The sequence below is a fragment of the Pygocentrus nattereri genome, chromosome 5 (genome assembly GCF_015220715.1).
Source record: "Pygocentrus nattereri isolate fPygNat1 chromosome 5, fPygNat1.pri, whole genome shotgun sequence".
NCBI lineage: Eukaryota > Metazoa > Chordata > Actinopteri > Characiformes > Serrasalmidae > Pygocentrus > Pygocentrus nattereri.
This window is the reverse complement of record NC_051215.1, coordinates 1,896,507-1,913,606: the sequence shown is the minus strand read 5'-3', so window position 1 is coordinate 1,913,606 and position 17,100 is coordinate 1,896,507. Positions and strand designations below refer to the sequence as shown.

The 17,100-nt window shown below is 42.8% G+C and overlaps 2 protein-coding genes across 2 annotated transcripts in view; one reads left to right on the top strand and one right to left on the bottom strand.

Annotated features, from left to right (window-relative positions):
- Positions 1–774: 774 nt before the first annotated feature.
- LOC108440807 lies at positions 775–4,478 on the top strand. Its single transcript, XM_017719922.2, has 3 exons — positions 775–974; positions 1,254–1,307; positions 2,192–4,478. Exons 2-3 carry the CDS (start codon positions 1,297–1,299, stop codon positions 2,949–2,951), a joined length of 771 nt encoding a protein of 256 aa, XP_017575411.1. The 5' UTR covers positions 775–974; positions 1,254–1,296; the 3' UTR covers positions 2,952–4,478.
- Positions 4,479–15,874: 11,396 nt separating this feature from the next.
- hif1aa (hypoxia inducible factor 1 subunit alpha a) overlaps positions 15,875–17,100 on the bottom strand; it is a 49,579-nt gene continuing 48,353 nt past the window's right edge. The window contains exon 15 of the mRNA XM_037538260.1: positions 15,875–16,576. Within this exon, the coding sequence (XP_037394157.1) occupies positions 16,413–16,576 (164 nt within the window). The 3' untranslated portion in view covers positions 15,875–16,412. The remainder of the gene's footprint in view (positions 16,577–17,100) is intronic.

Here is a 17,100-nt window from a genome sequence, read left to right as displayed (position 1 = left end):
CGTTTTGTTGGATTAGATCTAAATCAGTGTGCGAGGAAAAGGGCGCTCAAGCAAATTCACGCCAAATGAATGTTTAGATTTATAGAATTTACAGCTGGTGTAAAGTTTATTTTGTGTAAAAGTATTTCATATTATTATATTTTTGAGTAAAATTTGAATCAAAACACGTTCTTTTCTGTTAATCTTGTCATGTTTAAAGGTAAATATTATACATATTAAGTATTACACATACAACCCCAATTCCAGTGAAGTTGGGACGTTGTGTTAAACATAAATAAAAAAGTTTATTTATAAATAAAGATAAACTTTATTGTTTTTTGCAAATATTCACTCATTTGAATAAAACACACTAACATCCAGAAAATCACCATTTATTATATATATATATACATTCAGAGTTTAAAGTGTGTGTCTGTTTAATCTGTGGTTCATGTTCGAAAGCGAAATGCATTAATAAAGAAAATAGACAATGCTCCACCCACATAGGCGTTCTTTCTTAGCAACTGTTGCCATGCTAAACAGGCTTTACTGAATGTGGTGCGTGTTTCTAATAAAGTGGCCAGTTAGTGGAAGCACAAGGTGGGTGTTTCTAATAAAGTGGCCAGTGAGTGGAAGCACAAGGTGGGTGTTTCTAATAAAGTGGCCAGTGAGTGGAAGCACAAGGTGGGTGTTTCTAATAAAGTGGCCAGTGAGTGGAGGTGCAGGGTGGGTGTTTCTAATAAAGTGGCCAGTGTAAAAGCTTCTGTTCATTTTCCTCTTTGCTTCATACGGTGTACTGTGTTGTTTTGTGCATGTGTCTTTAAGAGAGCAGGGAGGTGCTGAGGGGGCTGTGCTGCAGGGCAAAATGAAAGTAAGCCTTCACTCAGGAAATGAAACTGAACTCAGCAAGCTGATGCGGAAGGTTTGAGAATATTTACAGGGGTTTCAGTCAGGAAAGACACTCACCGTTGGAGTGAAGGAAATCTACGACACTGGTAAGTTTATCCGACACACAGTCCATCAGCACCAACACTCTTAATTGCAGTAAAACCATAGAAGAACCACTTTTGGTTCTCTAAAGAACCTTTTAGTGGACGGCTCTATAAAGAAGCACTGTCATAAAGGAGATTCTGCTGGTAGGAACGCCAGAGGTGTAGCACTATGATGTGGTTATAAGGCTTTATGTAGCGTTCCATGAAAACCATACACCTTTTTCAGAGGCCTTATATGTGAGTATAATAATGTATATTAATACATCTTTATGTTTTGAACAGGTTCATCTGGGCTGATATTTGTTTCAGGAGACCCGTTTACATCATGTCCTCGCTGTAAGTATCCGTTTCTGTTCTTTTCCTTCATGTGTCTTATGGTGTATCTCTGCATCTCGTCTCAACCTCATCATATTAAACCCTAATTTTCACGCAAGTTGGTGCTGTTGTTCTATCAATAAAATTTCATAATTTATTCACTCACCAGACAGCGCATTTCTATGTAACGCATCGTTATGAAAACAATGAAATCAAGTTTAATAAAGAGATCCACTAATTATTGTTATTTCGTGTGATCAAAATCGAAACCGAAACGCCGGACACACCAGGCCGAAAGCCAAAATCAAAAGCTGAACGTTTTATTTAGACCTCGCTGACGACACTTCAGAGGAGATAACTGATAAACACACACGTCTTCGAAGCCGCTTCTCCTGGACAGGTCGCCAGTCCATCGCAGGCCAGACAGACACACACATTCACACCTAGGGACAATGTAGCAGGTCCCATTGGCCTGACTGCGTGTCTCTGGACTGTGGGAGGAAACCGGAGAACCCACACAGACAGAGGGAGAACATGCAAACTCCACACAGAGAGGACGCTGGTCGCCCGGCTGGGGAATCGAACCCAGCGCTACCCACCACACCACCGTGCCACCCTTAGCTGATAAACAAACAATTTTAAATATTAAAAGTTGTAAATTTATGAAAATCCAATCAGGGTTTCACAACGGCATATAAATTGAATTCAGGAGCATCTCTGCTATAATTATAAAACAAAAAAATTAACATGTAAAGCGCATGGATACGGCTTTAGAGCTCCCGTCCAGCCGTCTGAAGTGCCACTTTGGCCAATAAAAGCATCCAAAAAAACAGACTACATGGACTGATGCAGTGAAAGAAATGAATGACTTGTGCCACTAATGTAACGCAACTTTGTTTTCCTAGAACGTTTGAAGTTGACCCTGACACGGAGGGCCTTCTGTCCGTGAAGTGTGAGCTGAAAGGGCGGGGCTGCAAGGACATCGTTCTCCTCTCCAACCTGGATTTTGCAGAGAGCATCTTCAGGCACCATCCTCTCAGCAATGTTATCACTCTTCTGGTCAAAGGCGAATGGCAGTGCGTCCGAATCGGCAATGCTGAGGACATCATCTACACCGTAACATCAGAGAATAATCAGGGCCGCCTCGACGGCTGCATCTACTGCGAGGATGACGTCAGCGAGTCGGACATCAAGAGCCTCCACTTCAGCATGCATTCCTGCCAAAACGAGATCAAGTCCTGCTTCGCGCAAGCTAAAGAGGTCGCTAACGGCAAAAACGTAGAAGCGGTAAAAATCGCATGCAACAGGTTTTCGCTCACCTACACTATTAGAGGCACACCAGAGAAGATCGTGACGATCAAAACAAAATGCCAGTTTAAACTCGCTCCCATGAATGTCGAAGGACTGCTTGAAAGGAAATGCTGGATGGAGAAGGAGAAGGTGAGCTGTAATAGGTTGAAGGCAGGGCTTGACCATCTCATTAATAAGTATCTCACCGTGCCTGATGCTCCGAAGTCCAACTGCAAGTTTATTTTACAGGGAGATGGAGAAATAGCCGAAATTATTTCACCTTCCGTCTCCAACAAGCCTCAGGAACAGTTCGTACTAATGAGCAACAACTATTCAACGATCACCATGTATCCGCCATCGTGGGGGAAAAGCTGATGCTTTTGGACGCTAATGACACAGGACGTTATCAATCATGGGACGCTATTGGACACAGGGCACTATAAGATGTGGGACGCTATTGGACACAGGGGACTAGTAGACATGGGACGTTAATGGACACAGGGCACTATCAGACATGGGACGCTATTGGACACAGGGCACTATTAGACGTGGGACGCTATTGGACACAGGGCACTAGAAGACATGGGACGCTATTGGACACGGGGCACTATTAGACGTGGGACGCTATTGGACACAGGGCACTAGTAGACATGGGACGTTATTGGACACAGGGCACTATTAGACATGGGACGCTATTGGACACAGGGCACTAGAAGACATGGGACGCTATTGGACACAGGGCACTAGTAGACATGGGACGTTATTGGACACAGGGCACTATTAGACATGGGACGCTATTGGACACAGGGCACTAGAAGACATGGGACGCTATTGGACACAGGGCACTATTAGACATGGGACGCTATTGGACACAGGGAACTATTAGACATGGGACGCTATTGGACACAGGGAACTAGTAGACATGGGACGTTATTGGACACAGGGCACTAGTAGACACTGGACGCTATTGGACACAGGGCATTATTAGACATGGGACGCTATGGGACACAGGGCACTAGTAGACATGGGACGTTATTGGACACGGCACTAGTAGACACTGGACGCTATTGGACACAGTGCACTAGTAGACACTGGACGCCATTGGACACAGTGCACTAGTAGACACTGGACGCTATTGGACACAGGGCACTAGTAGACACTGGACGCTATTGGACACAGGGCACTATTAGACATGGGACGCTATGGGACACAGGGCACTAGTAGACATGGGACGTTATTGGACACGGCACTAGTAGACACTGGACGCTATTGGACACAGTGCACTAGTAGACACTGGACGCCATTGGACACAGTGCACTAGTAGACACTGGACGCTATTGGACACAGGGCACTAGTAGACACTGGACGCTATTGGACACAGTGCACTAGTAGACACTGGACGCTATTGGACACAGGGCACTAGTAGACACTGGACGCTATTGGACACAGGGGACGCTATTGGACACAGGGCACTAGTAGACACTGGACGCTATTGGACACAGGGCACTAGTAGACACTGGACGCTATTGGACACAGGATACTGTTAGACAGAAGATGCCACTGGGCACAGGATGCTGTTGGACATGACATTGGACAGAGGACTCTCTATGTAACAGTGAATTCTATTGGAGACTTTACCCCAGGTTCTGTTCATCCTCCAGTCAGGATTGATGCAGGATGTAGTTGCTGAGCAGTGATTGGCTGAGGTCGTGTCATTCAGAGCAGAGGGAACGCAGTAGTGTAGGGTGAAACTGTTTAAGGACACAGACTCTGCATATTTTCCATCATTCTTATCTTAATCATATTGATACCCAAGACTGATCATATAGCTGTTTTTCAGAGGAGACCCTTATGTACTGTAGGAAGTCATTTTCACAAAATAAAACGTGCTCGTTAATCAAATGTGAGCGAAGTGCTGTTTCATTTCACTGAGAGTGAAGAAGGTGGTGTGAGCAGAAAAGGCTGGGGTTGAGGAGAGGGAGGCCAGCTGGATCTGGGATCATTGTGGTCTTTGATGCTGATGTTTTTGTTTGATCTCCAGATGAGAAGGAAAATAAGATTGATGCTTTTAATCAGTTCCTTGTGCTCGACTTTTCAAAGACAAATGCAAGCTTGACCTTCCCATATGAAAAAAATTCAAATGTGTTTATTAAATTTGGGTGAAAGTGGCCAAAAACGGTATGTGTTAAATATAACAAAGCTTACAGATATAACTAAACCGACCAGGCGTAACGTTCTGACCACCTCCTCGTTTCTGCCCTCACTGTCCACTTTATCAGCTCCACTGACCGTATAGCTTCACTCTGTAGTTCTACAGTTACAGACTGTAGTCCATCTGTTTCTCTGATACACTGTTACCCTGTTCTTCAGTGGTCAGGACCCCCATGGACCCTCACAGAGCAGGTACTGTTTGAGTGGTGGGTCATTCTCAGCACAGCGGTAACACTGACGTGGTGGTGGTGTGTTAGTGTGTGTTGCGCTGGTGTGAGTGGATCAGACACAGCAGCGCTGCTGGAGTTTTTAAACACTGTGTCCACTCACTGTCCACTCTGTTAGACACTCCACCTTGTAGATGTAAAGTCAGAGACGACAGCTCATCTGCTGCTGCACAGTTTGTGTTGGTCATCCTCTAGTCCTTCATCAGCGGTCACAGGATGCTGCCCACACTAACCAATCAGCTCTCAGTAGCAGCGCTCAGTAATAGTGTAGTACTCAGTAATTAATTAGCTTAATTAGAGTTCTTACTGCCCAAACCTGTTCACCTAGAAACACAAAGATGCTTGTAAGTTTTTAGGTTTGATAATGTAGCTCATCCTTCAACTTTCCAAAAAAAAGAAGTTTCCACAAGAGTGTCTAGAAAAAAGTTCACTTCTTGTTTTTGGCCGTTTGGCTCCATTCACCCCCGTTCACCGAGGACTTGCTGGGGGCGCCATCTAGTGTTTGCAGTCGTGTTAGACGAAGTGAGAAGTGGCCAGGCTCCCCTTAAACTGGCTCTGCCTGCGCCCCTGGTGAGAGGGAGGGCTTTTTTGTTGGTACTCATCCATGGAAAACACTCAAGCTATCACAAGCCTGTTGAGCTTTATGACAGGTCCTCTGAGGACACCTCGTTCCCCGTATGTGTGTTCGAGGAAGAAGAACGATGTGTCAGTAAGCTGTGTTTAATAGACATGATTGAAAGCAGATTTGTTGGCTGAAGCTACTGCACTTAAAAAGAGCTAGACGTCCTCTTTCAGTCCATTACACAAGAGTGTTCTGAGCGTTTAATCTATATTCCATGTGCAGTCGTGAACCTCGGCAGACCCTTTTTCATTTCGGGGGGGTGTGTGTGTGTGTGTGTGTGTGTGTGTGTGTGTGTTTGCGTGCATGCGCAAACACGATCAGACGTTTCTTTGGCAGCACAGGGCCTTTTCAATTGTACAGAAACTCTTAAGAGCTAACAGCTGCCTGTGTCTGCTTCTCATTTTCTTTTCTTTTTTTTTAGTCGCTAAGGCTCAGTGCTGGTGAGGAACACAAACAGCAACACTTCAGGCCAAGGCCATCGGTCCATTCTGACCCATTCCAGCTATTTAGAGCTTACAGTTCTGTGTTTAACACTGTAGCGTGAAGTGGATAGTCATGCAGTTCTGCTCTGTACTTTAGTCCATGTTTATAAAACCCCATTTCCAAAAAAGCTGTGAAATATAATAAATAAAAATAGGATGCAATGATGTGCAAATCATGCAAACCATATTTCTGAAGGAAAACAGTACAAAGAGAACAATTCGAATGTTGAAACTGAGAAATTTTGTTTTTTTGAAAAATATTTGCCCATTTTGAATTTGATGCCAACAACATGTTCCAAAAAAGTCGGGACGGGTTCTGTTCACTGCCGGGTTTCATCACCTCTTCTTTAACAGCACTCTAAGTGTTTGGGAACTGAGGAGACGCTGCTGTAGTTCTTGTTTGATATAGGATTTCAGCTGCTCAACAGTTCAGGGTCTCCTTTGTTGTATTTTTAAAGTTTTATATTTTTAAAGTGCCGAATGTTCTCAGTGGTGACCGGTCTGGACTGCAGGCAGGTCAGTTTAGCCCTCGGACTCTTTTAAAACGGAGCAGTGCTGCTGTAATACATGCAGAATGTGGTTTTACATCGTCTTGCTGAAATAATCACGGCCCTTCCCTGAAAAAGACGTCTTTGTATTACATACGAATACATATTAAGTGCATGCAAACACACACAGTGAGCGAAACTGCCTCCTCTAGGCCGGCCCAGTAGGTGGTCTGGCAAAAACGTCCCCCAAAGTAGACTCTTGCCAGGAGACCTGTGCTCAGTTTAAATACATTCAGCTTCAAGAAGACGACTTTCATATGCAGAACGAATCGAGCAGCTTGTAATAAAGCACAGATGCATTATCTGTGGCCCTGTAGCCCAACTGTGCTTGGGCTACACAATAAGCTAACTTTACTTCAGAAACACCCTTCAAAAGCACCCTTTCCAGCTCAGGATGAGTCCTGGACCAGTGTACAGACCCTGTTTCTCACCGTCAATGTAAAAAGCAGTCTCTCCCTTTGGACTCAGAGGAGTTTTAATGTGAAAACTGTAAGGCTGTGCAGAAATCCCCATGTTAACAGCCCCCAGGTGGTGCTGAGGTTTGCCCGCTTCAGTAAGCAGAGGACAAAGTCACCAGTGTAAAGTTCCACAGAAATAAAGCAATCAAGCAAAACTCATGAGCAAGTGTTTTCCCACACAGATGTGAAAAGGATCCCCCGAGGCCGAGTGCGCGTTAGTCACGCAGCAGTCCAGAGGCCTGGAGAGTGAAGTCAGCTTTTTGGCAAAGCCAGCCGTAATTGAATACAGGGCTCGTCCACTCTTATAGACGAAAACATATACACATTCTTGCTTCCACTCTGCTATAAGCACTTTGCTTTAATTAAAGGGGAACTCCACCAGTTTTTCAAAATTCCCACATCAGAGATCCAGAGTGGGTTCAGACGTCTTTACAGTGGTGGTGATGGGAACCAGGCGTCGCCATGACTACAACACAGATATAGACACTTTACTTACCATCCAGAACCACCAGAGAACCTACACATTTAGGCCAAAATCTTCTCAAAATGATCATAAAACAGCGTCTCCGTCATCAGGCAGTGAATTCAGAACCAGTTCATTTCGTAACTTTCTGTGAGGGAGCTTTTAGAGGTGGACGTCTGGTTCCCATCACTGGTTCTCACTCTAGAACGGAGCGTTTCACAGCAAACCACTCTGAATGACTCTGTTTACAGCTTGAGGTTGACAGAAACCCACCCATTTGCTCCCGAACGTTATGCCTCACACCTCATCAGTGAACACCAATCAGAATTCAGATGTTCAGGTCATCATGAATTGGCTGAGCCGCATTCTGAACATGTTTTGTGAAGTTCTGCTGCTTCCATAGCTGTGTTCCTGAAGCTGTAGTGTTTTGGGATTGTCCTAGGTTCCTCGTTAAAATGAATTTGCGTAAAAATGAAATGGTCTGCCAAGCCTGCGTTGGAAAAGAGTCATTGTGCGAAATGTGATGGGGAAAATAATGTGAATGACAGGAAGCCGGGCAGCAAAACATTCATTTGTATTCAAATGCCTGTCCTGCAAGCTGTTCAACTCACTGAGATCAGGTGCACTTCACACCCAGCAATCAACTAACTTCAGCTCTGCAACGGTCACGCTGACGAAACGGCGTCCTTCTTTATTTTACAGAACTTTTTACTGACCTTTTAAATGTGTAATAATTTTTGTAGCATGTTAGTTTTGTCAGTCCAGCAATAGTGTAAGTAGGATCCTATGGGTCTCAACCATGCAAACCAATTAATGTCCACCCCACACGAAAATTACTGTCAAGATCTGAGCACTTTTAATGATGCACAAGCTACTCTGCATCTTCATGAAACTTTTATACACAGAAACAGAGCAAATGAAGAATCAGCTTCAGTGCGTGAAATCAAGCGCATGCTAGTGCCTCATTTACATATCATATACATGTTTGAGTAGTTAGCCAATGGCTGGGCTCGTAGGTGGAGTTTAAGGTGCTCATACTTAGTAAAAGTCTTAGTGTTTTAGTGTAGAGTGATTTTTTGTTGTTGTTATAACAACACAGTGTCGATTAAATGCTCTGTTTTTGAAACAAAAGCACAGTGTAATAAAATAGAAGATTTCCATGTGCACAATTTAGTATTTTTATTCTTGTTCTCGGCATCGTAGATGATTCTGATAATAGTTTAACCTGCTGAAGTGCAGCCTGAGCATCAGAACGGGGAAGAAAGGGGATTTAAGGGGCTTTGAACGTGGCGTGGTTGTTGGTGCCAGACGGGCTGGTCTGAGTATTTCAGAAACTGCTGATCTGCTGGGATTTTCACACTCAACCATCTCTAGGATTTACAGAGAACAGTCCGAAAAAGAGGAAACATCCAGTGAGCGGTCAGTTGTGTGGACGAAAATGCCTTGTTGGTGTGAGAGGTCAGAGGAGAATGGGCAGACTGGTTCCAGATGATAGAAAGACAGCAGGAGCTCAAATAACCAACCAGAATCTCTGAGGAACGTTTCCAACACCTTGTTGAAAGTCTGCCACGAAGAATTAAGACAGTTCTGAAGGAAAAAGGGGGTCGAGCCTTTTACTAGCAAGGGGTACCTAATAAAGTGGCTGGTGAGTGTGTATCTGACCACTTTAGAGTTATGTTTCGATTCAGAATCCTTCCAGTCAGAATCATGATCGAAATTTTGATTGTCTTTCTAGCTGGAAGCCACACAGATGAGCACTCAAGTACCTCAGGCATCTAAAGTAACTTTATTCAGCTGTACTGCTGCACACACACACACACACACACACTCTCTCACACACACACACACACACACACACACACACACACAGAAAAACATTTTCCACAAGACACACAAAACATGACACTCATAATTTACACATCCGCATCACAGACAGACTTGAACTGTAACGTTATGTACAAGAAGAAAACACGTGATGGTGTTATGTGACTTTTGTATGGTCAATAATATTTTCAGCTACAAATACAAGATGATGAATGTCTCATTTTTAAAGTTAGAGCCTCAGCTGCAAGGCCAAAACTGTCTTTAAACACCATTCGATGAAGATGTGCGCTGTCTGGGGGTCATTCTACAAAGAGTGGACAATTTGCGTCCTCAAACATTTGGAGTAGTTTTTGATGCTCCGTCTATACGTGGACTGTCTGATATGTAGTGCACAGTCTCACGAGGCTGGATGTCGTCTCGGAACAGGAACGTTTAGGGACAACCACGAGACAGATCGGGCTAAATGTGGGAGGGACCAAACAAAGAGTGAAATGTATTAACCAATCAAACTGAGAGCTCAAAGTAGAGGGCGCTGGTGGGCTCATCAACATTGCTGATCAGCATGGCTGGAAAGTGCCCTAAAAAGACCCAGTTCAAGGCCGTTTTATACTGAGCACAATTTTTATAAAATATTTGCATGTTTTATAAAATGATCAGTTACGTCCACATTTCCAGGCTGAAGTGGCACACGAGAGCTGTGTGGACACAAATCTGATCTTTTTAAATCCACTTTGGCTACGTTCACATTACAAGCCTCGTTTCTCAAATCCGATTTTTTGCTCAGATCCAATCTCTGACTCGATGGTTCACCATTAATGACTCAAATCGGTCATTAATGTGATGAACTGGCTCCTGAACTGACCCTCATGAGCTCCTCCTACTCAGTAACGTCACGTGACTGAATCACTGCATCATCAGCACAAACTAACGAGCAGAACGAGCTTCGCTGAGAAGATCATTAACTCTGATCAGCTCTCAGCTTCATTATTAGAGCCAGACGGAGGAGAAAAAGGCGAGACGAGCTGCTTTGAACACCGTTTACAGGCTTTAACGGCTGGTCGGCGCTGTTGCCATGGTAACGCTGAATGATGATGCAGTGCAGTGGATAAAAGCACATGAATTCTGATCTGAGCGTCACATTAAGGTCACGTATGAAAGTGGCTCAGATCGGACTTGAAAAGATCAGATTTATGTTCACACAGACCTGAAAACATCAGATCTGAGTCACATCAGGGGCAGAAAATCGGATTTGTGCCACTTCAGCCCGGAGCTTTTTCTCCACTGCGCTGCGGCATCATTCAGCGTTACCATGGCAACAGCGCATGGCATTTACACAACAGGAAGATACTGGGAATGTATCGGACAGCACTACCATCGTCATAGGTAATATGACAATATCGTTATACTGAATTATTGATCATGTCGTGAGCTGATCCATAACAGATTCATGTTGTTGTTTTTCACCTCAAAATGTGAAAGCCTGTCTTGAGGGCAGTCGTGGGCTGGAGGTTAGGGAACTGGTCTTGTAACCAGAAGGTCGCCAGTTCAATCCCCAGCACTGACAGTCCATGACTGAGGTGTCCTTGAGTGAGACACCTAACCCCCAACTGCTCCCCGGGCACCGTGGATAGGGCTGCCCACCGCTCCGGGCAAGTGTGCTCACTGCCCCCTAGTGTGTATGTGGTGTTTCACTGCACAGATGGTTTAAATGCGGAGGTGAAATTTCCCCGTTTGGGGGATTAAAAAGTGTCACAAAAAAAAGCCCTATTTTGGTAGAATGACCCCCAAATTAACCTTCACTTTGTTAAAACTGGTTGAAATGATTTAATGTTCGTTAATAAACATGAATGTAAATTGGCTTAAAAACATGTATTAGCTCATGTAAGTACTCAAGCGCCACTGACGTGTATGCGGACGTGTCCTATACGATCAAAACAAGCTCTAAGATGCTACATATGATAGACGTGATCAGAACAGACACCAGTGCAGCACCACAACTCCTACACGTACATTCAATTAATGTCAGGCTAGGCTTTTGATTGTAAAACTAGACAGAAAGGAAACGTGACTCTATAAACAGCAGTGCTAATGAAATCATACTGCATGAGCTGCTGGTAAGCTGGGCTCCCTTTACGCAGGGAAATCTATTTACAGTTGTGCGACTGGAGCCGTATAAACACCATATACATACAACGTGCTCCCCGGAACGCAAGACTGCTGCGTACAGGGTGCAAATGTGCATCATCTGAATGTTAGAAATGACTGTAATAATATTCAGTAAATCATTTTCTAGCTAAAATAAGAAAATCAAGCTATAACAATCCAATAAACTTCTAATAGCTTGTTTTTAAATACTGTGTAAATAGTTTCTCCAGTTACATATGCGTGTTCAGTGTATTTCAAAGGGGAACTCCACCGACTTTTCAGAATTTGTGCATAATTGAGTGTGTGAGATGTAAATATAGTGATTCTGAGGGGTTTGGTGTGAAATGGTTCAGACGTCTTGACAGTGGTGGTGATGGGAACCAGCGGTCGTCATGACAACAACACAGCTATAGACACTTTATTTATAATATTATTATTATTATTATTTATCATACATTTTACATGTAGCTGTTAAAATATTGGTCGGAAAAAAAAAAAAGCTTTCTCTGGGGATTATTTTGCCTTGCATGTTCATCACCATTCAAAATATATAATACAAAACCATTTTTAAATAAGATTCTTGTTCGGTTATATGCAAAAGTTTGCACACCCCAGGCCAACTTACGTTTTTTTTTTTGTTTGTTTGTTTTTTTCTTTTTCAAACTTTTCATGTGATGGTAAATTAACGCGTCCTCCACTGAGACACAGCATGATGTCCAAATAAACCAAGTATTTTTAAAATGGTAACTTTTTTACAGTCGAGGGCAAAAATCTTTACTTTCAGTGTAAATGAATGTAAAGAGATTTTATTCAAAGCAGTTTTGGAGCATTTCTGTTTCCGTTCATCACGAAATCTTCACACAGTGTAAAGGACGTCTGCTGAACTCGAAAATAAAAATCACAAAATTAAAATGCGATACTTTTTATGTTCAACAATAAATTTGTCACAACTTGTAATGCAGAACATCTATTTAACATCGAAAAAAAACTCAAAATATTAAATGTGCTGTAACTTTTTCACAAGACACATTTGGGTTTTTTAATTTTATTTCCGAACATTTTAAACTCACAGTAACTGTGTATTAAAGTGTGCAGTAGTGTGTCTCTTTAGAGGACGTGTCACTTATTAACACACAGAAAATCAACAAAACGTCATTTCACTTTTTTTTGACTGTATGAAATCAGACTAATATGCCAAAAAATATAAGACTGATTTGTTGGAAGCTGTAAAATTTAAGGAATCCCCGATGATGAACGGAGCTGAAGATGATTTCATTTTAACAGAGAAAGTTTTACAGCTAATTAACTTCTTAAATTATTATTCAGAACGTCTTACTTTTGAAAAACAGACCAAATCTTGCTGATTAAAACGCCGTTCACAGTAATTTTGTCAAAAAATTACTATGTAGAAAAATTTAAGTTCATATTTTTAAAAACATTTACTTTTTCCTAAAATGTCGTAAAAGTCTTGTTCCCAAAACAGAACTCACAGAAGAAGACGCGACGTAAGTGTAACGTCCAGCTCAAACTTCATGCCAGAAAATATGAACAAACAGCATCTAGAAGACGAAGAATATTTAAATCCCTTATCTCTTGTTTGGTTTCAGTGCGACATCCACCGTCTGATCTCGCGCGTTCGCAGACTGAGAAATCCGAAAGAAATCAGAGTAAGAGCTCAAATCTGAATACTGAGCTCAAATCCAGCCTCTTTACCAGATCTCGTAATCGGATGTCTAGATGGGAGTGTGGTGTTCACATGACCATTTGAATCATTCGATGACTACAGGACTCTGATTCCAATCGGATTATTGAGGGCATGTAAACGATATCTCAGACATTCATAACCATGGTATTAATAACCGTTTCAGCTTTTAGAGGCGGAAGTCTGGTTCCTATCACCACCACTGTGAACCTGCGTGTAAGTTTCTCTAGAACAGAGCTGCTCTGGATAAGGGCGTCTGTTAAATTATGCAGAAATGTAGAAAAATCAGTGGACTTCCCCTTTTAGCAGTAATTCTGAAATTTGTGAAATTTGAGACTTCCTGAAGAATCCAATCGCTATGAGGTCACTGATTCACACTCCTGGTGTTGATTGAACGACCCCAAAAAATAATAATAAACTGCAGTCCGGACCCCCGGTGAAGCCCACATCTGTTAAACTGACAGATGAACCATCACAACACACTGAGAATGATTTATGGCTGAATATAATGAGAGTGATGTATGACTGAACATCTGTGATCTGTCACTTAAAAGGACATTAATGGTAAACATTTGTAGCTAATACTGTCATTAACTAGTGAAGTATGAACACAGACCCCCTCTAATGATTCTGATGGAGCAAAACGGGCCCAGCGGCATGTAGTGAAATAGGTCAGCACTGATCTCCCGACAACAGGCAGGTGTTTTAAAGGAGCAGTCCACCAAAAAAAGATACTTCCAGAAATTCGCTGCCCATCAAAAGTTTGGGGACTAGTTTTTCATACTGTTTCATACAAACGACGGCGTTTTCACTGTCGGTCACCACATTAAAGCCTAATCAGGTACAATTAGAGGAAAATAATATCAAACGTAAATATTTGTGGCAGTATTAGTGACAGTGCCGGAGCCAAAGGCCACGCCCACTTTATCCCCTTGTTGCGATGTCAGCACTGAAACATTTCAGGTGTTCAAACCACGTTTGGACCAAAAGAGCTTCAGCAAGCGTTTTAACAATAGCTTGGAAAAGAAAACAGTCAAATAATTACGGGTCACTGTCCATTTGGGGGGGGAAACCATGTCAGCTCCGAAAGTCAGTATGAAGATTAAATAACACTTTTCTCTTATAATTTCTCTGATTTTTCTCTGTTTATCCTGCTTCATAGTCGCTCTGAGTCTGTAAAACAGCTGGTCACAAAACCAACTTTCAACGTTTGAGGAACCATTTTTATATAAACCAATATATTAAGAGGTTGAAGTCAGGAATTTGTATAAAACAGATTCATGTTTATGTTTTATATCATTAACATTACATTTAAAAATATGTACTTCATTTAAATAATTCATTTATCACAGAGATTCTGGCCTGTGGTGTTTTCAGGACTTTTATTTTACATTTTAAAACAGTATTTGCAGCTCTACTAAACTGCCCCTTTGGTTCCAGGCTCATCAGAGAGGAAGCGTCTCAAGGCCTGAAGGCGAGTCAGACTCACTCGCTATATTTCATTAATTTATTAATATTTTTGTTAATCAGGCAGTTTAGAACTTCTATGTGTCATTGGTGTTCTGTGCTTTAATGGCTGAGTAATTAAAATTGTGTGAAATTTTTATTACTGATTTAAAATAGTTCACTTGAGGTCACTTGATCTGCCGAGTCAGCCAGTTTACAAAATCCTCAGTTTTAACAAGATTATTGCCGGAGTCACCATCACTGGAGTCACTGTCACTGAAGTCACCGTCGCTGGAGTCACCGGAGTCACCGTCACTGGAGTCACCATCACTGGAGTCACCAGAGTCACTGGAGTCACCAGAGTCACTGGAGTCACCGTCACTGAAGTCACTGTCACTGAAGTCACTGTCACTGAAGTCACCGTCGCTGGAGTCACTGGAGTCACCGTCACTGAAGTCACTGTCACTGAAGTCACCGTCGCTGGAGTCACCGTCACTGGAGTCACCGTCACTGGAGTCACTGGAGTCACCGTCACTGAAGTCACCGTCGCTGGAGTCACCGTCACTGGAGTCGCTGGAGTCACCGTCACTGGAGTCACTGGAGTCACCGTTGCTGGAGTCACCGGAGTCACCGTCGCTGGAGTCACCGTCGCTGGAGTCACTGGAGTCACCGTCGCTGGAGTCACCATCGCTGGAGTCACTGAAGTCACCGTCACTGGAGTCACCGTTGCTGGAGTCACCGTCGCTGGAGTTTCTTGTAAGTCGCTGTGGATAAGATAGCGTCTGCTAAATGCTGTAAATGTAAATGAGTCACCATCACTGGAGTCACTGTCACTGGAGTCACCGTCACTGGAGTCACTGAAGTCACCGTCACTGGAGTCACTGTCGCTTGAGTCACTGGAGTCACCGTTGCTGGAGTTTCTTGTAAGTCGCTGTGGATAAGATAGCGTCTGCTAAATGCTGTAAATGTAAATGAGTCACCATCACCGGAGTCACCGTCACTGGAGTCACCATCACTAGTGTTACTCCACATTCAACACCAGTGACTGTACAATATGTTTGGAGATAAACTCTCATTTCTGCATACATGATAACAGGATATGTTAATAGACATGTTAAGATTATTTAGCTTTGGGTTGAAAGAAAATTATTTAAAAAAAATGTATCCACCTGAATTCCCACTCCAAATGGAGAATGAAGCTTGTTTATTATTCAGACAACAACCTGCTCTTCATCCCGAGGAGGACACTCGGATGATCATGAAGATGAATGTAGGTGAATGTACACTCCTGTGCAAATAAATCCCACACATTAAACTCTTAGGTCTTAACATATCATTAGAAATGGATAAAGTAGGTTAGTATGGGATTTTTCCGCTTTAATTTCTTTAAATGTTGAAGTTTTGTGTGCAGACAGTCTTTTACAGTAAGAGGAGTCAGTATTGATCCTCTCAGTATTGACGGTTCAAATCTGGACCCTGACCAGTGAAAAGCCATCAGCAAAGCCATTATGTTTTGGGCTTGGCCCATTTTGTTTGCACAGGAGTGGACGCTTCAGCACAGAACTGCTTTATGATCAACTAAACCCAAGTTTTCTTACTGAAAGGTTCCAGGGAGAAGATTCAAATTAAGGCCGCAAACCTTCGACAGGCCGCCTGTATCGGTAAGTATAATGAGTAACGCCCCTTTCTGTGTGTCCAGTGTGGCTGTTTAAATGCTTTGGTCCAGGGCAAACAAGAGCTCCTCCCCCTGCAGCAGGTTTTGACGTCCAGCTATGGGTGCATTGACCTCGCAGTCGTAGCGGGTCAGCTGGGGCAGAGGCACAGAGAGTGTCCTGCCTTCAGAAGGTCCAGCCAGCAACTGGTTTAACACATCTGAAAGACAGCAGAGTGAAAAGGAGAAAGAAACACAGTTTAACGCTTCCTGTGAAACCAGAGATGTCCTGACTAGCCAGCTCCAGTTTAGCCATGTGGACCATAGGGGCCATTTATAGAGTTATGGACTTTTATCTCCTATTTTAGTTCATAGGAGCGTGTATTGGGGGCGTCTATGGACTAATATCTCCCATTCTAGTTCATAGGAGCATTTATTGGGGGCGTCTAGGATAAGACAGACTTTTATTATCCTACTGGGGGAAATTTACATTGTTACAGCAGAATACACAGTAAGCAGATAAAGATATGCATCGTACAAAATACTAAATATAAGATATACTACAGAAATAAATAAATAAACAAGGCATCTGTTCGCAGAAAAATCTAAAAAATAAAAACAGAATTAAGAAACTATACAAATTTACAGTTTGCACACGCAGTTGTGTGGATATCGCACATTTCTGAGCAGGTAATGACTGGATATCTCACTGAAATTGTAGATATTGCACAGTAATAATTACAGA